The 26,674-nt window shown below is 37.1% G+C and overlaps 1 protein-coding gene across 1 annotated transcript; it reads left to right on the forward strand.

Annotated features, from left to right (window-relative positions):
• The first annotated feature begins 371 nt into the window (after window positions 1-371).
• On the forward strand, window positions 372-3,939 carry LOC129278519 (transcription factor Sox-3-B-like). Its single transcript, XM_054914671.2, has one exon. The coding sequence runs from the start codon at window positions 1,130-1,132 to the stop codon at window positions 2,183-2,185; it is 1,056 nt and encodes a 351-aa protein (XP_054770646.1). The 5' UTR covers window positions 372-1,129; the 3' UTR covers window positions 2,186-3,939.
• Window positions 3,940-26,674: the final 22,735 nt, after the last annotated feature.

Raw genomic sequence — 26,674 nt, forward strand, 5'->3', positions numbered from 1 at the left:
AGGTAACCTCCTAAATTTGATCAGTAAAACTTTATTTAAAAAAAAACGAAAACGAATACTAAAATGAAAAAAAATCTTATATTATTGAATTCCAAGAGAGAAATTATTAATTACAATGATTTAAAATTAATGTCAATATTGTAAAGTATATTACTGCAAGCATGCTCGCCAAAATATAACACATCATTATGAGATAACAATAATAGTGATAATACTACATAACGATAATTATGATAATAATGATAATAACAATAGCGATAAATAACATTTATACAGCGCATAAAGAAATGGTTTTAAGGGCTGCATGCAGAGTAACTCGGTATGCCAATGCTAGAATAGATAGAGTAAAGCAACGCCTCAAAATCCACAGGCTTATAGAAATATGAACTTATGTGCTTTTACTACAGTTTTGTTTACTGTATTGTGGTCTTGCTAAGAAATGGACATCAAACTCACGAGGTTTCAGTTTGTGGCATAATGATTGGCATTCTGAGATGGGATTGCTTTTTTTCGAGCAAGGAGAGAAAAGGGGGAAAATTGTTGGTTGCCTCTCTATCGAGAAAAAGAACGTACCCCCTCATTCGGTTTTGGGGGGCCCACCTGCACTGCAGAGCAAGCCGATCTTAAAGACCCACTGAAGCGTGTGCTATTCACTGAGCAAGATGCAGCCCAGCTCTTATTGGTCTGAATACCACGGATGCTTTATCCCTTTCCGCGCGCTTTCCAAAGCGAGCTCCGCCCCACAGCATTCCCTCGTTTGCATAACAAAAGTAATTAGCTACGTCAGCTGACATTTAGTTGTGACGTCAGGGGCCATTGGTTGCATTACAATACACAGCGCCCGGCGTCCGACCCGGCCGTGATTGGACAACTACTTGCATAATTAGACAGAAAGGCAATCAATACCGTTTGGAGGGCAGAGTCCACGGCTCGCTAAAAATAACGAGTCGCTACTGTCGAAGCTGTCATATTTTGTGTTGAGCTCTGGTAGTCAACATTTCAGACAGCAAGGCTCTCAATAGAACTACCAACCTATAACTTCGATCAGTTCAGCTCTTTATTGGCATTCTTCATCAAAAGACGTTGCTTTATTTCTTTTCGTCGTCCATTTCAAAGAGACTGACCAAAAATGTCTGCTCCGGGTGTGCACGAACAAACTGAGCTGAAGCACTCCGTTAACGTTATGGCGAGTTCTATCCCAGGCATGGCCCACCACGTCGGGGCCCTGACACAAGCATCGGTCATGGGCAACGGCGGACCGCCGGGCGTGGGAAGCAACAAGAACAACAACAATCCCAACAACAACCCAGACAGAGTAAAGAGACCCATGAACGCTTTTATGGTGTGGTCAAGAGGGCAACGCAGGAAGCTGTCGCAGGAAAACCCCAAAATGCACAATTCTGAGATCAGCAAAAGGTTAGGAGCCGAGTGGAAGTTGCTGTCCGAGGACGAAAAGAGGCCGTTCATCGACGAGGCAAAACGACTCCGAGCGGTGCATATGAAGGAGCACCCCGACTACAAATACAGGCCACGTCGTAAGACGAAGACCCTGTTGAAGAAGGACAAGTTTTCCTTACCTGGTATCATCAACCCACAGACTGGGGCACCTGTACAGAGAGGAGTAGGAGAAGGTATGCACGGCTACCAGCATCTCAATGGCTACATGAACGGGTATCCAGGCATGATGCAAGACCAGCTATCGCACCTCCCATCGCATTCCTACGGGGCACATCAAGCTGCACAAATGGCCAACAGTGGACTTCATCACAGGTATGACATGACCCAACTCGGGTATCCCCCTACGTGTATGTCCACCACACACGCCGCTTCATACCTCAGCCCCGTCGCTGCCAACTACTCGGCCGCCTACAGCCAAGCAGCTATGATGCATCATGCACCGCCTGGCGCCTCCGTCGCCAAATCGGAACAAGGGAACATGCCCACAGAGCGAACGCAGTCAGCAGCCACCGCCGTCTCCTCCGGCCGACCGATGCCCGGTGATTCGTCGCTTCGCGATATGATCAACATGTACCTCCCCGGCGACGCCAACGACCCTAACGTTCAACGTCAACATGCTATGCAACAGGCTGCCGCCGCCGCGTATCATGGCACCCATGGAACCAGTGTCACATCTACAAGCGGCGGTGTTGGTGTAAACGGTACCGTTCCACTCACGCATATGTAAGACTAAAAAATAAAAACTTATATCCTTTTACACAAGTACTGTTTTCAAGACATTTTTATAGCTCGGATTTCATCCATGAGCTCGAGAGAAAGAGTTATCGTTGGGAAGAGAGTAATTGTTTGAATCGTCTAAAATTTGAAAGTTGACTCTAGCGATCAAGCGATTTTATTGGCGAGGAGAGAAAGGAAAAGGAAGACTAGAATCTTTTTTTGCTGCAGAGTGAATCTCTTTCCCCGCTAGTTGCCTTATATGCCTTGAATTGTAAAAACAATTTTGTACTTAAAAAATGACCACGGTTTTAAAAAATTGGCTACTTCTAAGGAAACCAACGCACGAATCTAGTGCTCAACGCTCAAACATTCTTGATTTTGAACGATTAATTTGTATAAAATTGGACTTATTCTTTCGTTGCCAAATGTCTTGATTTTTTTTTTATTGTCATTGATTACTTACTTTTGATTTATTTTCTATTGTGCTTAAATTCCATAAAGAGTCGAGATTATATCAGTTTTATGTACAGCGTTTATGTGACTTGACGATTAGATATTATAATGGATAATTAGCTAATTTGTATGTATATTTTGGCATAATTTTTTTTCTTTCTCGGGAAATATAGTTATCAAGTTTGTAAAGACGCTACATGTATTGAGTTGCTCTACGCAGGCGTAAACGGAATCATGAAGATACATACCTTGGTCATGTTGATTTTGTCCAGTTGAAACAAACAAATTGTCAATTTTTAGTCTTTTATACTAATTTATACCACTTCGTTTTACAACGTGCGAAGGTGGAAAGTTATAGTTTATAGGATAATTATACTGCCTTTAATTATGTTCCATGATTTGCAATTTTGCAGAATCACTTGTATTGACAAAACAGGCTGAATTGTGTTATATACGGTTTCTTGACGTTTTAACAAAAAACACAACCTTTTTGTTCCCGCTGTACTTTTAAAACCATGTTCCATATTATGTTTCTCTTAATACAATGGGGGTAAAGAAACCTTGATTTTAAAACGTTTCTGTCTGATTCGCAAATTCAAGTCATCTTCTTAATTTGATTAGAATCTTTATTTTGTTCATCCGAATTGACACGAGGCTGTTTAGCATTTTCATATATTATTTTTGTACGGAAATTCCTTCATATCATGTGCAACAATTCTCTCCTGTATGGTTAAACGGGATTAATGTACTTAATTTCATTTGCTACTTGTACACTTTTAATATCTTGGATATCAGAATGTGTTTGTGTGCATTCGAAAGGCAATTTTTACACATCTTTGGTGCACCTCTGTAATCACAATGATACGTATGATTATCACTTTTTCTTAAGGATAAAAGAAACCTTCCATTTCCCATAGATTGCATTATAGGTGCTTTGCAAAATTTACGAAGAAATCGTTGCCAGGAAACAACCATGTTTTTGTTAATCGAGAAGGCTATTCGGCTGACAGTTCAGTGTTTATTTTCAAACGGCAAATCACATGTAGGCGATTGCCGATAAAATATTGTTAAAGAAATACTAATCATGATTATTTAATTTACAATATTTCTCATGGGTGCTTTGGGAGCTAGAAACCTTTTGGGTCCTTCAACTTTAAAAACTATACATTTCGATTGACTATCTTTTTTTTTCTTTTCTTTCTGTTTGTGTATCTATCTGGGGAAAAATCTACTTTTTGTTATACTTTGTGAAAAAAAATATGAATAAATATGGCCGAAAAAATTGCGGCGTTTTTGACGGTGTAAAATGTATTCCACACAGAATTTAGCTTGTCTTGATTTTTATGTATACTACATCACTGCAAAAATTGTTGTCTTCTTGCGTATTTGTTTTGCAAATTTAAAGTTTTATTCAATTTATTGGCCAAGTTTAGCTCAATATGTGAGCAAAGTCTCGATTTTGACTATTGCATGGTCGAAATGTATCTGTGCTTTGATCAAAAGTTTGTCGAATTTACCCACAGTTCGTCACACTTTTTCGTTTTGTCAATTGTTTATCAAATTGTTTCGTACGTTCAAAAAGACTAAACGTTGGTTTAAAAAAAATTGAGCCGCCAGTTTTTGCAGTGAAGAATTAATATTTTCTTATAAATTCATATTGATGGTTTCGATGTGTGTGCTGTAAGTGCGTGATCATTATCTTATCCCACTGACAGTCATTAATCCTCTACAAATTTAATCGCTTATTAGATGATATAATATTTGTGCTGCATGGGTAAAGTGAATGTGTAATAATGGTATTAGGGTTTCGGTGAAATTTGTTTTATAGTATAGGGATACGAGTGTTATTGAACGTGGGAGTGCAACATGGGAGTGTGTGTATTGTTAATTGCAAATTGATATGTTGTGTGCTCTGTAACACTCGTTGTGTTATGTGGGGATGTTTAATACTTAATATGTGAATTTAGCAACTGCATGCAGTTGTTAAGTTTATATATCCTGCCTGTTATTACATGTTTTAAAGGGTGTGTTTGCGCGTGTGTGATAAATTCGATTGAGGAGAAAGCTCTTGCATTTGATTTTTGAGACGAGATAAGTTATGATTTAACTGAAATATTAATGGTCAAGTGATTATGTTTAAAAAAGGAAAAATAATCGAATTAAGTCTTTCTTTTTTAACGAAAATAATTTTGATAATTTCCAACACAAAGCAAAGAGTTGTACACAAGTACGATTAAGTGTTCCCTGGCATTATAATAAAGGAAACTCCAGTTATATTGATATTAATATCCAATGTAAGTGCCTTTGCAAACACTGTCGATCCAAATTCCGCAACCTTTTACCTTTTGAAGTATAGATTGTTTGCATTTGGTTGAGTAATGCAATTTTGATTGCATTAATTCGTTTACCTGTATTATGAAGAGTTTGAAGGGTCGTTTAAAACAATAGTTTGATCATTGATGTGTATGTTTTCTTTTAAAGCGTGATGTAATCAATTTGGTATTTGAATACTCGCCAGTACATATCGATATGGGATAAATATATCTCTCAATCACACCCCTCTCCCCCCCCCCAATGGTTCTCTCTTTTTATCTCTCCCTTCCCCATTTTTCCACCATTCACTTTCGCTTCTCCTTTATTATAGTACTACAACATCCCTCCGCCGAATTTAAAGTTTACCTCCCAACGAAAAGTTGATTTTTTTTTTTAAACTACATTCCTTCACGACATTTAAATGCGAAAAAACTGCACGGTAACATAGATATAATCGTTGCTTAAGGTGAATCTTACATAATCGTAAACCCGTCCATTAAAGTCTTAAAGAGTGTAATTTCTAGTCTTTCACGCTTCAATCGAGATTATACGGAACCAACGAATCTAAAAATCAACGAGGAGAACTTCTAAAGATGAATGTTCTTGAGCTTCGCACTGACCAAAATAAGTGGGTATTAAATCTCGAAGTTTAAATTGTGTGTGATTTAGAGGGTTGCTTTATGAATTGTAAGCAAGTCCGCTATTTTAATTTTACACATAATTTTATTAGCGAATTCTTATTCATGACAAAATCGTTATGTGAAAAGCAGCTTCTAGTTTTGTTTCAACCATGATTAAATGAAAGCAAATATGTTTACACATTGCAATCTTATAAAGTTTCTAGATTTAAATCTTGTCTATCTGGTCTTGATCATTAAATGAAAAACATAAATAAATGCATATAATTACGATATAATAAAATATTATCGGGACTTAAATCTCGCTTATTTAGTTACACACATAGTTTCGACATAATTAATGGCAATATGAAGAATGGACATTCTTTGGCTCTGCACACTTTTCAGTGATATGGCCAAGGAATTCATTTTACAATCTTAGGTGAGTTAATTTTCTTTCACTCGACTGCTTACTGGAACCGTATGGTTTATGTACAAAGTCTATGGGAATTTCAGGATCCATCGTGATAAACGTTGCTGTCTTTCCGTTTTAATCGATTCACAGTAAAACACAGTTATGGTGTTTGGGGTAAATATATCAGCCATTAATTCAACATTTCAACAAATATTACTTTATGTAAATTTAAAAAATATTTCGGGGGATAGCCCAAATATCGTCAGAACTTCGAACTGCATGGAAATGTATATAGCAAAACCCCTTCAAATACCGTTATATGTCCTATGGATTGCAATACACTGCTTTCGAGTTAAAACCTAAATCAGAGCCATTTGTATTTTCTCCGTTTTATAGAGGGTTTATGTTTCTAATACCGCGCAGTTTATTCGAGGCTTGATGTTGCCATTATTTACACTTACTCTAGGTTTAATAACTAAAGCAAATTCAGCACAGCTTTGCACGACGCAACCCATATCCCTTAGCGGAGAGGTGTAATGTTAAAGGGACATGTACAAAACCTATTCCACTTTAAAACGGACGTATTCGGAGGGGCGCCACTTGCCCCTTTTTTCGTTTGGTAAATATAGGCCTACACACAGTAAAAAAAAATTATACGACGCTGTTTACTATATGAACCTTACAGTAATTGTTTAAACAGTTTAAACAAGAGTTAAAATCTGAAGCAACAAAGTTTAATTTTCAATATCTAATCTTCAATAAATTAAACATGATTGTTTAAACGGTTAAGCAAATACTGTAAGGTTCATATAGTAAACAGCGTTGTATAAAATCTTAAACAACTTTTTTACTGTGCAGAGTAAAATGCCCCTCATATTTTCCCCTCTAAAATACCCCCAAATAACTAATGTAATTTCTTCTCCATGCATGTTCTCTGACTAATATTTTCGTAAACTGTTGTATAAAGTACAACTTCAATGTGTATTTGATCATAAAAGGCCTATACATTCTGATGAAATATCATCAAATGTCTATTAAACGTCTTCTACTCTTATTTTCATTCCCCTTTAGCCAACCCCATCTGCAATACATTTCATTTTGGATTCCATATTTGATTTCTCAGACATTGATAAAATCTCTCTTTTCGTTTTCTTTTCCTTGATAGGGATAGTTAAACCTCTATGGAATCGTATGCTTATTTCTTCTGCCGTAGGGAATTGATCCATTAAAAACTTTATGATTTTGTCAAAATACACTATTTCAAACATATAATGGTACAATTTGGGACATGATAAAGTATTGTTTGGCGTAGGCATATTGGATGATAACAAGGCAGTATTATTTTATTTGTAAACTATTAATACTAGAAAGGAAACATCATTCTTTAAAGCAGTCGTCATAATAGTACTATTGTTAAGCATAATAATGCTGATAATGGTATTACTAATATCATAATGATAATAATAATATGATAATGATAATACGATTAATTCAAATTGCAAAGGCATAATACAGAGGGCTCGAAATGCGTTCATATTCATGTAAACGACGTATACGAAAGGGAAATTCCATTTTAGCATTACATGCCTGATGACACAAAACAATAGCATCACCTGTTCATGTGCTACTTGCACAAGCTACATTGATGCTATGTCGGCAAAAGTATGTCGGATTCTTGGGAAAACCCCATCTGCAATAATACTTCGTTTAACTTTGCACATCTTGGAATCAATATATAACTGATAACTATACAACTAGATTCAAATAGTGATCATTTGCTTTTTACAGTTTACTTACAACCGTAATAGATGTACAGAATATCCAGCTAATTTCTAATCGAAACCGCCGTATGTTTCGATAATTTTACAGCGGGTCCATGCTAGAAAAAAGTAATAAAAATGTAGTATCCACTCTGATCAGCACGAACTGAGTACAAAATTATTATTGTGATATGATTATCAACCTGGCATACGAAAACCATCACCGAGTTCGATAATTAAGTCTCTGACCGGAAATAAGAATATAGATACCAAAAACGAGATCATAAAGTCGCCCATTATATATTTGGGAATGCAGTTTCATCAAGGAGATATAGTGATATCTCCTTGGTATCATAATTCAAATCCATGGAATATATACAATTTTTCAGCGTATGATTCTTTGCAAGTAGGCCTATATGCTATGAAACGCTGTAACTATGATTGGAATCTTGACCCAAATATCAATCACTGTTCTAGTGTTCGACACTGCTGGATGTCAAAGAATGTTTGCATTATCAAAATTCACTTTTAATTTTAATCTAATTAAAGGGGAATGACTGTAGAAAGCGGGAGGAGGGGGCAGAGTGAACGTTGCTCCCCCAACCCCCCCCCCGAATTTCTCAGTATATTTTTATATTAACAAAAATATTTTTGACATAAAGAAAACCCCGCTTTTGTGGTAGACTTGATCACTTTGGTCCCTCGCTTACATACTTTTTACGTATTCTTGCCCCGAAGAAGACAATTCCGCTTACAGTCATACTTTAAGGGGTGTCGAGAAAAAATACCTGTAAATTGAAAATGAAATTTTTAAAAAATATATAAAATGGGATCGAAGGGGAATACCTTCATCAATGGTTATTGAAATATCACGGCGAAAATATCTACAAGTGTCATTTTATACAGCCTGCACTTTGCTCGCAATATTATAATACGTTGTTCATTCACGGAGTCATGTACTGTGTCGTTGAAACGCACGTGAAAACCCCATTGAGAAAAAGATACTTCTTCTATGTGTAATAAACACAAGCATGCAAATAAGGAGACCTGCGATTCTATCGATTTCATCGATCGCCCTCCCGATTATCGATCGTACGTGTTGCTCTGTTTCAACAGTTCTCTCTCATTAGTCTTCATAAAAGGATTTTCTGTTTGTTTATTTACTTGATATTCATGATTTAGGATTTACTTATTTCTGTTAGCTTTTAGACCTTAAGGAGAAACCATGATCATTTGTCAGAATTAGCCCTTTAATCCACAGAGCGAAAATCAAACTTGACATTAATTTTTTTAGACAGATTTTCTTTGCTTTTCTTTAAAGACGCGAAGATTGAAGTAAAATGCTTCTTATTTAAGGAAGGGATTGTATGGCTTGGAATGATAAATTGTGAAATCTTTCGTGTCCCAGGTCGCTCCTTTCCCAAACCTTTGTTGGATCACTCGCTTCACTTGCTTGGAATCATATTCGGTGCACTTATGAAACACACTCACTTCTCTCGTTGCTACAAATAAGGTTAACGGACCTTTCAGAGAAAAAAAAAAGTTATATACTCGAAAGGACAATATACCTTTCACGCATCAGGGTGTATAATTATAATGACGGATTCTCCTTTAGAAAAGTTTTAATATACAGCGCGTCCCACAAAAAGGAAGCCCGTTTTCATAGACATGATAGATAGATTTCACAATTATTAAATATGTTGCCTTACTATAAATTTGATACCCATGGCAAGAGTGGAATCTCTTCTCGAATTTGAAACCAACAGCTAAGCAAATCGTTCCCGCATGGCAGATTACAAACAATGAATATTGAGGCATATCAGAAACGATTTGCGTAGAAACTCACGTGTGAATCTGAATCCACTCTCATATCAATACAAAAGAAATGCTAATGAGCCAATCGTCGAATAAGCAAGGTCGTATCACGAACCAATCTTGTCCAACTTTTCTGCGCAATCTGATTTTGACATTAAAATTTCAAACTCGTCTTGCTCACTAATGCGTGAAGTGTTTGTCACAAATAAGGTATCAAAATGTAGAGGAATAATTTAATTGTATGACGATGTAAACGAAATATCATATTAATTCGCCTTTGAAGAAAAAATATGTGGGAATCTCGGTTTTCTTTTTTCTGGGACGCACTGTATGTTCTTATTCAAGATTTTACTGTCTTTATGATTTATGGGTGATGCAAGGGAGATTAAAGGCATAGAATTGTTTTTTTGAGGATGCAGAGAAGACATGATGGAAAAACATAATTTCGAGGCCATAGATGGCAAATAAAAATGACGTTGCCTTGTATAAAATCTAAAGATCAGATCGTGAAAAATAACGCTGTATTGAGAGGAAGTCTGCCAAATATAAACCGATGGTTTGCTTTGGATGTCATGGAAGTATACAATTTACGTTTCTTTTCTCTTTTTTGAGTTGCTTACCTTCGCGATTTTGCATTACCTAATGGTAACAAATCCTGTCAAAATGTCATGCGTATTTGTTGTTAATCGTAATAGCTCTATGGTTTAATGTAAGGACTATTTATGAACAGGGAGGGGGTCGCGCAAACTTCACACCGGTGCCCTTTGGTAGATCATTTTAGATTGATGACACTTTTTTCAAAAGTTTTTGGCAACAAGAATTACATTTTTGGTAATAGGAACAAACCCCCTTCAAGATAAAGACTTGAACTGGCAATTAAGATATCGCTTACGGAGACCGAATCATATAAATATGTCTCGCTTTACTTTTACAGAAGCTCTTGTGTTATGTATCAACTACACCCTTAGAAATGTGTTTATATTTGCCATAAAGAGAATACACACAATTCATAATCGATACCACAACACACACACAAACACCAAGTCCTGTCCACCATTCGTCTACCGATCATCGGCTTAGCTTACTCTTCAATTGGAATAAACAAAAGTGTTTACTTTCGTTCGGAAATACGGACACAAAAAAAACCTACTTCAAATTTCCTAAACATTTGCCATCCAAACCCTCCCTTCTTATCTCGCAACTACAAGTCAAACTCAACCATTAACATTCCTCAACCATTATGACGTAACATAAAGGGACCGCCCACCTGTAAACTTGACATCACTGTGTATGTAATCAACATACTGTCCTCATCATGGACGTAGTTTTCATTGCGCGAATTTGAGGCAACAGGTGCATCGCATTGTTCCACTTACAACTAAGCCAAAAGAGGTAAATTCCGTTTTCTTTACTCTTAGCGAATGTGAATTTCGCCGCGTTTGAAATTCTGTAGTAATACCATGGGGCTATTAACGATAATACTCGTATTATATTTTTTAAGAAGAAATGTGCTCTTGATACCAAAGAAGCTTGTCGAGAAAATGCCTAACATAGCAACAATAGGTGTTTTGCGATTCTATTTTCGTCATTTCACTCATTGCATACCTCGATAATACATCCATCGAGGAATAATTACCCCCACGAAAAAAATCCATGAATTTTAAAAGCTAGTCGGTTGTTCGGCATTTCACACGACTGAGCAGATGGATTTTCAAGCGCATTCAACATGTGTTGATTACGTCCCGACATAGCAACACGCTTGATGTTTTGCAACCAAAGGGTCTTTCTTTTCACAACCAGCCACCCCCCCCCCCCTTGATGACCGGCATGTTGACTTACGTACTTTAAATTTGAGATCATTTATATTTAATTTATGAAATTTAAGATCAGTTGAAATGATATACCTTTTGAAAATATATCGAAAATAAATCATATTCAAGACTAATTCTTCAGACAATCAATTCACCTTTGATAGAAGTTGCTAATATCTTTAGCAAAGCTGTAAATTTTGTTATCGCGTTTTTTACATTATTTGCCAAGATGTCAAATATCTTTGTGAAAAACTAACCAGTGCCTTAACATGAGACTATAATACTGGCGGGCAATTTATTCCGGCAGCCTGCTGAAATTGACACAGATCTTAAAACCGATTGTATCGTCTGCTGTCTTAAGTTAACGTTGCAACACATCGCCACGCTTGCTTTTAATCGAACTCCCAGAGATCATGTTTGACTGACCTGGCAGTCAATCCAGTTCCGTATCCGAGTTCCCACGATATGGAAATTTTTTTCTGAATACATTCGTTCCACCTTTTCCGAAAAAAAATGTTTATAATCACATAGGCCTATATTAATTTAATAAAGATTCACTCTGCGAATACAACTTATGTCTGTGACTTTGAATGGATGTATCGTAAATGTACATTATATGCATGATCGTGATCACATCTGATGATATTTTTTGGTCCATCGGACAGGGGGGGGGGTGAGACGACCCTCTTCCATAGGCTTCTGTACAAAATTGGAAAATCGAGGGGGCACGCCCCCTCCCTGTCCCCCGGGATCGCCGCCAATGATAGTGATCAATGATTAATTTATGCGTTTTGCGGTGATTGATGATATATCAAATAAATCTTCCATATTTTTTAACCCTGAAAATAAATCCTAATGACAGAAATGCTGCTAATGTCGAATGTTGCGGAAATAAGAAAGACCAAGCAAACTATTAGCCCAATGATATGAAAATTGCACATTGAACCTATCCACTCATTCGGCGATATTTTTTATTTAGCGACACGAGAGGGCGTTCAATTGATATTTTCCGACACGACGCAAGAAACTGACCGAGTGGAGTTTTGTCTATAGAATCATGATATTATAGGGGTCCAGGCATGGACTCACCAATCCTAAATGAACATGGATGTGTAGTTATGATAGTCGTAGGGTTCGTGAATAATGGTAGACATATCGTCATGGGGTTAGTTAAAGGGCTACTTCGGGCTGAAAATACATAAATATAGAAAAATTCACAAAGTAAAACGCTGAAAATTCCATAAAAAGCTGATAACATGAAGGTATTAAATTTTTAAGTTTAGCAATATTTTGTGAAATTGTTATATGCACGTCGTCATGAATATTCATTAGGTGGGATAATGATGTCACATCCCCACCTAACATACGTGAAATCATAATTGTCTCATTATTTTATGTGTGAATGATATGTTTCACTTGTAATGAAATAAGTTGCAACAGTGGATATCTAATGCACTAGATAACCTGACACTCCATTTTTTTTTAGTTCTTGGATGAAAATTTGAATAAGCCTAATTTCATATTATAAAATTAATATAATTAAAAAAAAACAAGTGGTGATATGGCATCCTCAGTTTGCTCATTGAATATTAATGAAGACGGATTAATGCAAATCTTTAAAGTGCCATAGCTTTGTTATTGCTTGTCCGATTTTAATCAATTTTCTGTGTTTTCTTTGTCTGATTTGTCTTTATCAATTATATTATTTTGAGCCTGAAGTACACATTTAAACGTTTAAAAGTCAAGAACTTTAATCATAAAATTTTTCTAGTAATAATGACGAATATGTGAGAAAAATACGTTTTGTCTCACTTGCCATGTCTATGGTATCAGGGACTATTACAATCGGCTTTTCGTTCATCAAATTCTGAAATGAGAATGTGAACCACATTGAAATGTACAAATTAACTTCTACTTTTGCCGTAATTGCCGCATAAAAGGCCGGCATGATGAATTATAATCACTGTCCTTACATTACTATAATTTTCAACTCATCCCAGAGACGAAATACCGCAATAAAGTAATTAAATATTTCTGTTTAAATCGTTTTCTCTGGGCATGTGTACTGATGCAGCGTGCACGTTCTCGCTATATTTTTACGACTATTTCGGTCATTAGCACAATTACCGGCAAAATGATTGCAGTAATTGATTGGTAAAACAATAGGAAACACCAAAAAACGAATTACCTGTAAATTTAGTTATGATCTGAAAATCATGCAAAACTCCAACCATTTCATTTAATTTCATTGTTAATTACTTAATTGATGAATGAATGCTGTGGATATAATGAATGATTATACAGCTATCTACTACACTGTTAGAAAATGTATCCTTAAAATAAAAGAAGTTCCTGCAGCAGAGTCTCGAGAACACCTGTAATCTTACAGGAAATTGGTATTTGGTGTATGGAACCTTACAAATTTCCTTTAAGAAAACACACTTTTCCCCTTTTTAAACAGACCTGTTCTGTCAGATTGCAGAAAAATTCCTGTTTTATGAATTTACAGAATGATTCTGTTATTGCTTTCTGCAAAATCTTCTTTTTTTCTGTAAAATCAGGTTTTTTTAACATTGTAGGCGATATGATGTATTTCATGCATAAGACTTAGTCTTTGTTTTCTCCCATCATGCCTAGTTTAAGCTTATAAGGGTTGTCCTTTAAGTTCATCTAGGGACGTTAGAGGGAGACGTCCCTGGTTCATCATAGCGCTTCATGGTTTCATGTATTCTCAATATTTACTTATCACCACCCCCCCCCCCAAAAAAAAAAAGAATCAACGACCAAGAAAAAAGAAAAAGTAGGAGAAACAAAAAGAAAGGTGTGATGTCATTTCCCTGAATATTTATAAGAAAATTACATTTTCATTGCTATATTGTCATCATGTTTGCCCGCTCGCTTCGCTTTGCTTGGGACTTTAAGAAATTTAGTCACAGACGCCATGGTGTGTCCCCTTAAATTGTTGGCACATTATGCCACTAACCCCCTCCCCCCCCCCCCGCCTTCACTGTACCATTACGGACAAATTTGGGGCATAAGAAAAATAATATAAGCGAAACCTAGAGTTGTCTCCAATAATTTGGGAGAGAAAATAACCCGATCACGTGACCATGGTGACGTTAACTTTTGATGATAATGATGATGTCGGTGATGATGATGGAGCATCAATAATGGTGTGTTTGCTGGAGTGATCTGCCAATTATGAGGGCGATACAAAATGGATGTTTGCCGGGACGGAATTGCAGAAACATTGCCTTTCCCCCCAATTTTGACGAGGGCATAAAGCATCAGGACTGATTTTCTCCATTTTCGGGAACTGGGCTCGTTTGTTGCCTCCGGGAGGAAATTGACGTTAGTTTGATTGGGGTGGTATTAATAAACGGAGTTTTTAAAGCGGAGTCGTTAATTGTAATTTGGTTGGCGCGCGAGGGGCTGGGGGTAATGCGATCCGATGTGAAAAGCTGGTATATCTGCCTGTCATCATTACCGTCGTCGTCGCTTTTTTTCATTCCATCGACATTGATGCCCGATTCGTAAACATTATCCTAATCCTCATCATCATTTAGTGAATCGTGATTGTCATTAGGAAGTAATGCACCCATTATCATCGTCATCAAATTGATTCATGTTCTTTTGGAATTCATCGGAATTGCCCTTTGAAATGTAAAATGAGAGCAGTAACTTTTTTGACTGGTATAGTGGTGGTAAAAACACTATTATTTCAAGGAAACAATCGTTATTATCAAGCTTGAATTAGAAAAGTGAATAAACTAACCCGTAACATCATGGCATGGCATGTGAATTTGTGAAATTAAGCAAAACTTAAAAATGTCATAATTCTACATCCGATTTTGATGAAATTTCCATTGGTGTATTTTTCTCTTTTTACTCAAATCAACTGGGAGGGGTTTCGCTTGGCACAACGTAAGGTTTATGCCGCCACGTTCCTGGATCCAGCTCTATAACTTTAAATCTATTTTGCTTACTCATATCTGTGATCATTGCATTTAAGAACAAATGTGTTTCAAGGTTGAATACGCCTATTTCCTCGCAATAAATACCCTATCATATTGGCATTGTCTTTGAATCTAGATAAATTCCGAGTTAATAGACTCAGAATCGCTTGCTCTCGTAAAGCTGGATATGGTCTTTCCCTCATAAATACATCATTTTGTGTATGATGTCGTTCCATCATTGATTATCAATTTTTTTATGTGGGCTTGATCGGAGTATTAGAATTTGATTATTATACCATTCTGTTATATAATCTGGCATATTCACTACATTGTCCTACTTGGGATTCATTATTATATTTGGTAAGATTTTTGGAGGTCATATTTGGGTTGAAAGCTCTCCCTCTCTCACTCACTCTCTATCTCTCTCTCTCTCTCTCTCTCTCTTTATATTATTCGAAAGATTCTATTTCGAACAATAAAATATGGATTTTCATTTTAAATTTACTTTTCTATTTCTTTAGCCCCCCCCCCCTCCTCGTCTCTCCCGTTGTTTTAATATGAATTGAAATAATGATAATACAAATTAATAATTAATAATAACATTAATAATCAATCCTTTTTATTTATGTATAAAAAGGCGAAAAATAATTGTGCTAAAACTTTAACATATCTGCTTCTCTTTTCTTTCTTTTAAAATTGCTTTTATTTTTGGTAGCATTCCCTTCTAAGTCGAAGAGGAAGTTCGTCTGAAAGTCAAGTTCGAGATGGTGTAAATCAGCGTTATGAATTTCTAAAGTTGTATTTTTCAGACATGTGTGGTCCGTGTCAGTATATCGTGAATCCCGTAGAACCTAAAAAAAGCATTATTTTTTTCGTAGACGCATCTAAATGTGTTTGCACCTAATTAAATGCCCATGTGAAAATATCTTTCTAAAGTATGTCAGTTTTGGGGATTAATAATAAGCAGCAACATTATATAGGTGAGAGTATCTCTGATGTGACGTCACGAAAATAAAACATGGGAGAGGAACTTGTATTGTATATAGGCCTATAGCTTTATGTATATCGTATGATGTACTTTAGTATATGTTCATTAAAAGAACTGGAAAAAAGAAATAACATGAAATTATTTTTTCCGATGAAATTTCTTCAAAATTATGTTGATATGTTTCTATCATATCAATAGATATAGATATAGATCTTGCTGCCCATTTCATATTTAGTCCAATGTACAGCTGTTGGATTTGTGAAATTCGACTGTTTGTATATATTATGTATTTTATGAATTATTGTAAAGGGATAAATTGGAATTGAACTGAATAATTTTCTGCTTTAACTTAAAGCAATTTGACGGTAGGGTGGCCTCCTCCTTTAAACTGCACGAGACTCCTCTATCTCCGAGATCGCATCCACTCCACTCTGAAAACCGAAGGTGATGGGATGGAAACAATCTATTACCTTATCATGTTTATCAGTCGTTATCTCTTCACCCTATATTACGTTAACGGGGATGGTGGCACTCGTTAACGCCTGATTGTCTTTCGCCCCTCGCGAGAGGGTTAACAACCGAAAATGATTTGTCATTTAGACGGCGAGTCATTTAGATTCGAAGGCGTCTGGGGAGAGACGGTGTGTGTGTGTGCTGGCCGAATCTACAGGTTGACCAGGACAGGGGCGGATCCAGGATTTTCCAAAGGGGGGGGCACATTTTTCGGAGGAAAAATTTTGACAAGCAAAAAAAAAGTCCTCACTTTCAAAAGAGGGCGTACACCTCTGTTTTAATGGCATTTTTACATTACAAATTTTAATTTTGTTGTGCCCCCCCCTGGATCCGCCAGTGGACCAGTGGTCCGTTTCATAAAACTTGGTTTAATAACAAATTTGCAATAACAGTTGAACGCTTCTGAAATACTTCAATCTGACTGGCTTGTTGGGATTTTGTTATAAAAAAGCACATTTGGTACTATAACAAGTCTTTGTAAAACGTAACCCAGATAGTACTTTACCGAACAAGCGAGTATCATGAGTCGATATGGATTTATTCTCCAGCATACCATCAATTTTACTTCTCTCGACCCAGGGTATGAACCTCGCTGTACTGCTGGGTCACGATGTGTATCTGTAATAGATTGTTCCTTGGTAGGAGTACTCCGTTGAGGAAGATTTTAAAAAATTGCTGGTGGTGGTGCCGGTAGAACCAGCAGCAGCAGTCGTAGATATAGTTATAGAGGTAGAATTGGTAATAGCAGTAGAAGTAGAAGTGATGGAAGTAGAAGTAGTTGTAATCGTGGTTGGGAGCAGCAGCAGCAACAGCAGCAGTAGTAGTAGTAGTAGTAGTAGCAGTAGCAGTAGTAATAGTAGTAGTACCGTAGTAGCAGTCATAGTAGTAGTAGTAGTACAGTAGTAGTAGTAGTAGTAGTGGTGGTGGTGGTAGTAGTGGTAGTAGTAGTAGTAGTAGTAGTAGTAGTAGTAGTAGTAGTAGTAGTAGTAGTAGTAGTAGTAGTAGTAGCAGTAGTAGTAGTAGTAGTAGTAGTAGTAGTAGTAGTAGTAGTAATAGTAGTAGTAGTAATAGTAGTAATCTGGTAGAAGTAGTTGCTGCTGTAGGAGTAGCAGCAGCAGCAACAGTCCTAGAAGTCGTAATACTGGTCATGCTACTATATAGCACCAGCACCCGCAGCTGTAGCAGCAGCAACAACAGAGGCAGAATCATTATCCGAAACAGAAGAAGATGAAGTATAGGATTAGTGAGTCTCACATTTGGAATGACAGTGTAAAATTAATGATACAGAATGATGAACACGGGTAAGTAGCTTCGTCCACGACTGTCTATGATGAGTTTCAGAAATCAAATCATCGTTTTCATCCCCGTGTATCCCCATCAATTACACGCATGAGTCAACATGGATAACACCATGACGACATGATGCCCAACATCCATTTCACGTGAAGAAGTTCTCACGAGATATGAGATGGAGGCGGATCGCATCACTGAGCTGAAACAATAGGAATGAAATGGCTACGCAGCGCTCCATCGGTCACTAATGAAGCAGGATGAGAATGGAGCGATGGGAGGGGGAATGCGTGGAGGGTAGGAGTTGATGATGCGATCCAAAGCATCCCACAAATGCAACAGGTCGTTGGTAGGCTTGATGCGATCAGTATCTTCGGTTAAAGGGGAAGTTCACCCTGACAAAAAGTTTAGTGTAAAAATAGCAGAAAAGTAATAAAAAATATTGCCGAAGGTTTGAAAAAAATCCATCAAAGAATTGAAAAGTTATTAGAATTTTAATTATTTGATTTGTGACGTCATATGCGAGCAGCTTTCCTACATATCGTATGGTGAAAAAAATCAATGAAATGCCATTTTATCAGAAAATTGATAATGTGTTTTACCGTACTTTTATTATATCAATAGACAAATCATTTCGCACCCGTTCCTGAAGAGAAAATAAAAATAAGTCATCACAAACCATTACAAACTTGAAATTTAGGCATTTTATATTACATAACATATGGGACAGCTGCTCGTTTATGACGACACAAATCCAAAATTTAAAACTCTAATTACTTTCTTAATCTTTTATAGATTTTCATCAAATATTCTCCAATATTTTTTTATTATTTTTACAACAAGCTTTCCTTCAGGGTGAACTTCCTCTTTAATGAAAGATGGTAGTGGATACTCCTACCCCACCCGCCCCATCCTCATTCTATATCACCAATACACTCACACGCTTATACAATCTCTCTCACATGCATGTTTTCAACCATGCAGCATTCTGCATTTTCAAGGAGACCTAACTTTTCAGTTAGTATCAAAAGCTAGAAACTAGTCGTTCAAATCATCAGTCACGAACACTTTTGATGTAGACAAAATGACAACCATGATCACACTTGATACCATCAGAAGTACTGCAACGTCTACCATCACTATATTCATGATATTAGGCTACTGCGATAGCCTATACCATGACAAGACCTTTAGCAAAAAACGACCATTATTTTCATTGCCTTCCGAACGTCAGGTCGACTTTTACCATCGTGTATAAAGGAACAGAACCATGAACTTACATCACTTTTGATATCAACATCGTCGTCGTCGTCATCATCATCATCATCATTATTATCATCATCTATCATTACAACCATCATTACCACCATCACCATCATCATCATCATCATCACTACCATCATCGCCATCATCATCACCATCATCATTATAACCATCATCATCACCATAATCACCACCACCATCATCACCACCACCATCATCATCATCATCATCATCACCATCATCATCACCATCATCATCATCATCACACCATCACCATCATCATCACCACCATCATCATCACCACCACCATCATCATCACCATCATCTTAATCAATATCATCATCATCATCACCACCACCATCATCATCATCTCCATCATCTTCATCACTATGATCATCATCATCTTTCATTACAACCATCATTACCACCATCACCATCGTCATCATCACCATCATTATCACAATCATCACCATCATCACCACCATTATCAACATCATCATCATCACCACCATCATCACCATCATCACCACCATCATCTCCATCATCATTATCATCATAACCATCATCCCCATCATCACCATCATCATCATCATCACCATCATCACCATGATGACTATCACTCTGCATAATCCGACATCCAATATGCCATATTAACGTCCTAAGTCTATGAGAGCTGTTGAAATGACAAATTTCTATAAAAAGAAAATAACAAACCAACCAAAAGAGATTAAAATTATATTATTTTAGTTTCTCTTAATCTTATGACGTCAAACATATATGATCTATTTATGAAGTCACTCGGACATTATAGATTTTTTTTTATTTTCACACAAAAATCATTTTTACTCAGATTGGCAAGTTCAAATAACAATAGTTTATTTTAATTTTGTATCACTCTTTATCTCCCTTTTTGTTATTTCCCTTTCCTCTAATCCTCATTTTTCTTATTCTCTGCCTCTCACAAAAAATTGTTTCACATCAGTGTCATATTCAATCTACCCTCTTTATCAGAGAAACTGTACGAATGACGTAATTCCTCCTAAGAGAGTTAAAATATCTCAAATCAAATCGAGTAAATCAATAATAATAAAATATCTTCGGCTATGAGAACGTGCTGGGCGAAGAATAGTTGTCATAGAAACAGAAATATATCTGGCAGGGAATCAAAAAAAGTTCATATTTGATATTGGAATCCAATAATCCGACATTTCTATTGAGAAAAGCCTAGCCTCCAACGAAACTGATACGAAATAACGCATTGTTCCCGTAGATTGAAAAAGGTGTATGTCGGGGAGCCAGACAATTTCACCGTTTCCAATTCGTGTAGAAATAAATCGTGTGGTTTGCGAATAATAAGACTTACGAACTTGAAGAAAAGGAAAAAGCACTCTCACTGCTTTCCTCCAAAGAAAAGTGAATTTAGTCACGGCAAGAAAACATGAAAAGCACACCAATGATGTCGTTTTTTCTGCATCGACTACTCCCCATAGCAATTAACAAACAATGTGTATTGTTCGTGGGTATTCTCTCTTTTCAAAACCTATTACGCTAGCGTAATTTCATTGAGTAAGCGCTCAATATTGTAACAATTCTTTTATATACCCAGCATACAAGCAATGAATAGGGCAAGTTGAAAAGGCCTTTTATTTTCATGGAAATGGCGCTGACATGAATGGGAGTTTTGTATACTATACAAGGGCTGGGCATCTAAAGAGCCTTGCTCAATTGTGCTACCAATTTTTCCTCCATCGTCCCCATTTGACGACAGTCACTCGTTGTAGTAGGGTGGTTATTTTGCCGAAGAGCAAGCAAAAATGATCAGTTAAAACATCTTTTGGTAGGAGATGGATGTTGGTGCGTTGGCAGGGGACTTGCAGAGGTGTCGCCTCCACCCCGAAACGATTTTTTTACCCCTTCGTCTGGTAAAGGTCATCGGGTTACCTCCGCCATATCTCAACCTCTTCTCACCCAGGTAGGCATACTCCTATTTCTTTCCAAACTCACATCAGAAGCTGGATATTTTCTGATGGTTTACACTCCAAAAATGCTTTTGGATAATGATAAAGCTCACAGAGATTCTACTTAAAATATAAGTAAAGTTAGGAGGGGCATTATATGCCTTTTCTGGGAGAGAACGTTTTGGCTGTTGATATTTTGGTGAAGTTCATTCTTGCGTATCGCGTCGTCGCATGCACCGTTCTACGACACAGTGGCAGCTCGTCGCACAGCAGCGCGCTGTATGTCGTTTCCCCGCAATTTCTAGATTCGCTTCCATGTACAAAAATTGATATACAAGAAAATACTCCAACAGTTATGGCGGAAAAAATGTACTTGCTTTTCTTTCTCACACTCTTTCGGGCGCGGTTTAGAATCTATTGTTCTCTCGGCTCCGTCCCTATTGTTTGCTCAAGTTTGCCTGGAGTGTAGAAAAATATTGTGCGTTTGGCAACCTTGAATTTGCCAAGAAATTTGACGACTGATTGCCCCTCGCCTTCCTCCCACCGTAGGCCTGTTATTATTTTTAGGGATAACGTTCTTGGCTGGCTTGTGAAGGTATGCTGGAACGTTACTGCCCTACCACCATTGCCCCCGAAACTCGCATCTTAAATTTCAGCAGATTTCCTTTCTCGAATATAGCCAGCCAGGAGTTTAATGGCAGTCTGCCCTCGTGCCATTTTATATGGCATGTATGTACCAAGTAGTTCAAAATTTGCATTCCGTGTATTTTTGGCCCAATTGTGTCAAGCACTAGTATAGTATACCAGATGATATTATCTAGATTTATAATTATTACCACGCTCTCCGTAATTATATTTCAATTCTATATATTTCCAGCACAAATCAAACGAGGTTAAGACCAGAAATCAGAACAATCAATTTCTTATCATACTTCCGTCTTCACAGCTCAAAGTGACTAATTACTCGCATAAAAAACATCGATATCCATACTTTTCGTAGTGTTCGGGAAAAATGGAGACTTACTATGAGAAGAAATTATTTTATTGTACAGCTGAATGTGCTGAAGCCATGGCATTCAAATGATCAGTGACATATACAATTATAATTATCCCAATGATAATTTCATCTGCATTGTATTTTTCACCAACAACAACCAACCATTAGAAATATCACCATTAAAAGCGACATATTAATATTCAACATCATCAGCATCGCAATCATTATCATTATAGCCATTCTCCTAACCAGCAACGACATAGGCAGAAGCATTTCCATGGTGACCATTACCACCACAATCAAAATTTAAATCATGATAATCGTCATCATACTCTATACAATCTGCAGTGTTCTCGTGCCATCTACTTTATAATCATCTTCATCTGGAACATGATCATCATTATACCTCGTCATTATCATCACCATCATCATCATCATCATCATCACCACCACCACCACCACCACCATCATCATCATCATCACCATCATCATCATCACCACCACCATCGCCACCACCAGCACCACCATCATCATCATCACCAACACCACCATCGCCACCACCAGCACCATCATCGTCACCAACACCAACACCATCATCATCAACATCCACTCTCATATCTTTCGTCAATCACTGCTATCCATGTCTATCTGTCAACATTTTATTTCTCATCTGTGCCCCCAGTTATCACATCACATTGACCTTTTTTATATCAATTTCAGTCACCCATTGGGCAACTCCAACAATACGAATCTACAAACATATGTCCTCCTGTGGGGGTATCAGTCTGAATTTGAATCATTTTCTATTGATCGATTGGTATTTACCACGAATTGTATTTGCAGTTTCCATAGTTACGGATATTAAATTTTTGGACACGAATTTTCACTGTTAAATGTATTTTTATCGATATATTTGTAATCATCTTGTCTTTTCTTTGGTACCCACAATCAAAGTGTTGATTATTTGAAGATTGGCTTGACCTTCTGATTGTTGTCGAAGACTGGCAGGTGCAATACACCGGGTGAACATCCTGTACAAATCGTGTATTGGTTTTAATGTACATAGCTTTTTACTTTGACCTTAAGCATAAATGCAAGCAATTTTAGTCTAAAATGGGTGCTTAAATTTTAGATTTAGTTCTTCGGATTTAGGATGTTCAAAACGGAACCGTATATGTTTCATCATGAACATTACGTTATCAAGGTTACTGATAATGCAACATATTTACCATATATTAGGTCCAAATATTATATAAGCTTTAAATAATCTAATATTTCATATAAAGTTATTGGTAGTAAAATTGGTCCCTTTTCTATAAAATACATGAAATCAATTATGAAGTTTTTGCAATTTTAAAGAAAATTGGGGGCATCCACTTTTGTCTCCTCCCTCTCCCTCTCTTTCTCTCTCCCTCCATCTTTAACCTCATCATCATCAAACTTATCCATCTCTATCATTTCTATACCCCGGCTCATCTTAACATGGCACCTATTTACTTTAGTGTTTGCATTTTCTTCTGATTTTTGAAGTTTTATCTCATTTTCTTTATTAACTTCTTGTTTTCCTTCTGTTCATTACTGCCTCACCCTCCCTCTTTCTCTTCTATTCCTTCATCTTAATATACCATCCAACATCTCTAATTATTGCACTCTTTTTGTCTGATATCGTACTTTCACCTCCATCCCTCCTCCCTCCATCTTTAACCATTTACTCCAATCAACCAGTTTTCTTATAATCTCCGAATATGACCGTAATTGGAGCTGACATTCACATGTTGAACTCCAATTACGAAGCTCTCATCCCAAATTGGAGCTCCTCAACGAGAAATTAAATACCAGATAATTGCTTTTGTCTTTAATGGGAGCCCTCCATCATCCATGCTAACTACTCGCGTCATCGCGAACGTCCCTTGCTCTCATTTAATCATCAGTGTGTGGTTACGTAACGCACGTGGCTGTCCTAATTTGGCCAAAGAACCTTTCAACTCATGTTATTAGGGCGTGTTAATGTGTGCCTGTACAAATCAGCTCACGAAAGCAAAAATTAATGTTTTCATAACGAAAATTAAATTATGATTATTACTTATTGAAGAAGACGCGGCTGGCGTGGAATGATGGACAGATATGTTCATTTGGGGGACAGACAACCCAACTTGATCTATTTCCCCCGCAGGAGGATAATTAATTTTGTAAGATTGTCTGGAATAAAATGTATTCGGGCGACATTGTGTCATTCTATGAGATATCAATGGCTTGAGATGACACATGTACAAAAAAAAATTTAGGACTTCTTGTCGAATTGGACTATTTCTTGAGGTATTCTTTCTCCGGTGTCTCATGACCTTTTTCACCATATTATATTTGAGCGGATACATGGCTTATGAAATATACTTAAAACCGACCGATTGTATCTAAAGCTAGGTTACACCGGAACCGAATCAGCTGCGATTTCATCCGAACACACGCATTCGGGTAGTTTCGGGAGTATTCTGTTCTCCCTCGGCGTGAATGCGTGAAAATTCGGGAGGGATTCGGGAACATTTGAATCAACCGAAACCATCCGAATCAGGCCGTTTTCGGGCAGAATCGGTCCTAATTTATTCGGGAGAATTCGGTTTTGGTGCAACCCTATAGTTTAGCAGGAAATTACGTAACTTTTGTCGGTCTGGGTTCGGTTCGTCTGGTGGGACTCGACCATTAGTGACATTTCATATCAAATATCTAAATTTGAGACATAAATCAATACTCAATATACCCCCCACAAAAAAGACCTAGTTCCTAGAATTGATTGAATTGAACACATTATGCATCTTCCATCGAACGTATCGTCATTAGATTCACACAGGCGCGGATCCAGGGGGACACAGGGGGCACGTGCCCCCCCCCCCCCCTCCCCTTTTGAGAAGCAAAATTAAAATTTGTAATGTAAAAATGCCATTCAAAACGAGGTGTGCCCCCTCTTTTGTAATAGAAGACATTTTATTTTTTATTTTTTTTTTTGCTTGTTAAATTGTTTCGGGTACGAAATATCTTTAATTTGTGGTTCAAAACTTTTTTTTTTTTTTGGGGGGGGGGCTTGTCAAAATTTTCCTCCGAAAAAATGTGCCCCTCCCCCATTTTGGAAAAATTCCTGGATACACACCATCCAAATATGAAAATAACATATCATATTCATTACCAATCTTCTGGCGAAAATGCAATCGAATACCACCTAACCTCTCCGTAAAGTCTCATCCCAAAAAGCATTAAGATTGATGTATACGTCTATATACCTCGATGCCACCACCATGTCTACTATACCTTACAATGATAGTGCATGCCATTAATTTCATTTATCAATTTTTTTTCAGCGAGGGAGGAGAATTCGAAGATGAAACGCATATAAGAATGATGGATTGCACTATATCTATTTATATTCCAACCACAATGTGGAAAGTTAGCATCCTCCCTACATAAAACAATTTGACATCTCCATCTATGTATGCAATCTATATTGCTGTATCCCCCCCCCCCCCTCCCCATCTGCCCTTTCGATTGCGTGTTAATTGGTAGAGTTTCATGATAATGGAATGATGTTGAAGGGGCGTTTATGAATGTTGTCCTCTGCTATAGAAGCTTTTAGCTCATAAAGAAATTGAAAAGCTGGATGAAAAGGGATGAATTAATCGCTACAGGTAGGCCGAACCGCAAAGAATCGCATTGAAATATTGTTCTGAAATTTGATGTGGGTAAGTGTCATTACACATGTTACAACAAAGAAATGATGCAGACCAAAATGTACCCTCCCCTAAAACAACTGTTTAACCCCCCCCCCCCCTTCCAGCGGCAATAGACTGTCGCACAAAAAGGTCATTTATATACACAGATACATGTTCACAGTTTCATGGCACATGGAATGCTATATATATATTTTTTTTTTTTTTGGGGGGGGGGGTAATTATAAACATGGTAAAGCCAACGCAAGCAGTGAAACGATAGACATATTAGCCTTACATGTTTCTGTCGACTATAATAAAAAAAAACAAGGACGAGTACAGACGAAGTAACAAATAGAAATCTGAGAATCGAAGCCTTTTTTGCATAAATATTGGTCTGGTTTGGGACAATCTAAATGCATTTCGAAAGTTATGATAATATAAATATATATATTTCGTCTCACAGCTTGTTTATTATAGTTCTTTGCAGCTATATCATCTGAATGAATCAAAGGAATAACTATACATTTCCTAGAGCATTTCTGTGAATCATTTTCTCACAGATCGTGCGTGAAACAACCAATACTTCCCACATCCAACACTTGTTGCTCCTGCATGCCCCCTCTCTATTCCAAGCCCATTATTACGTCACCAT

This window comes from Lytechinus pictus, chromosome 16, assembly GCF_037042905.1.
Source record: "Lytechinus pictus isolate F3 Inbred chromosome 16, Lp3.0, whole genome shotgun sequence".
Classification (NCBI taxonomy): Eukaryota; Metazoa; Echinodermata; class Echinoidea; order Temnopleuroida; family Toxopneustidae; genus Lytechinus; species Lytechinus pictus.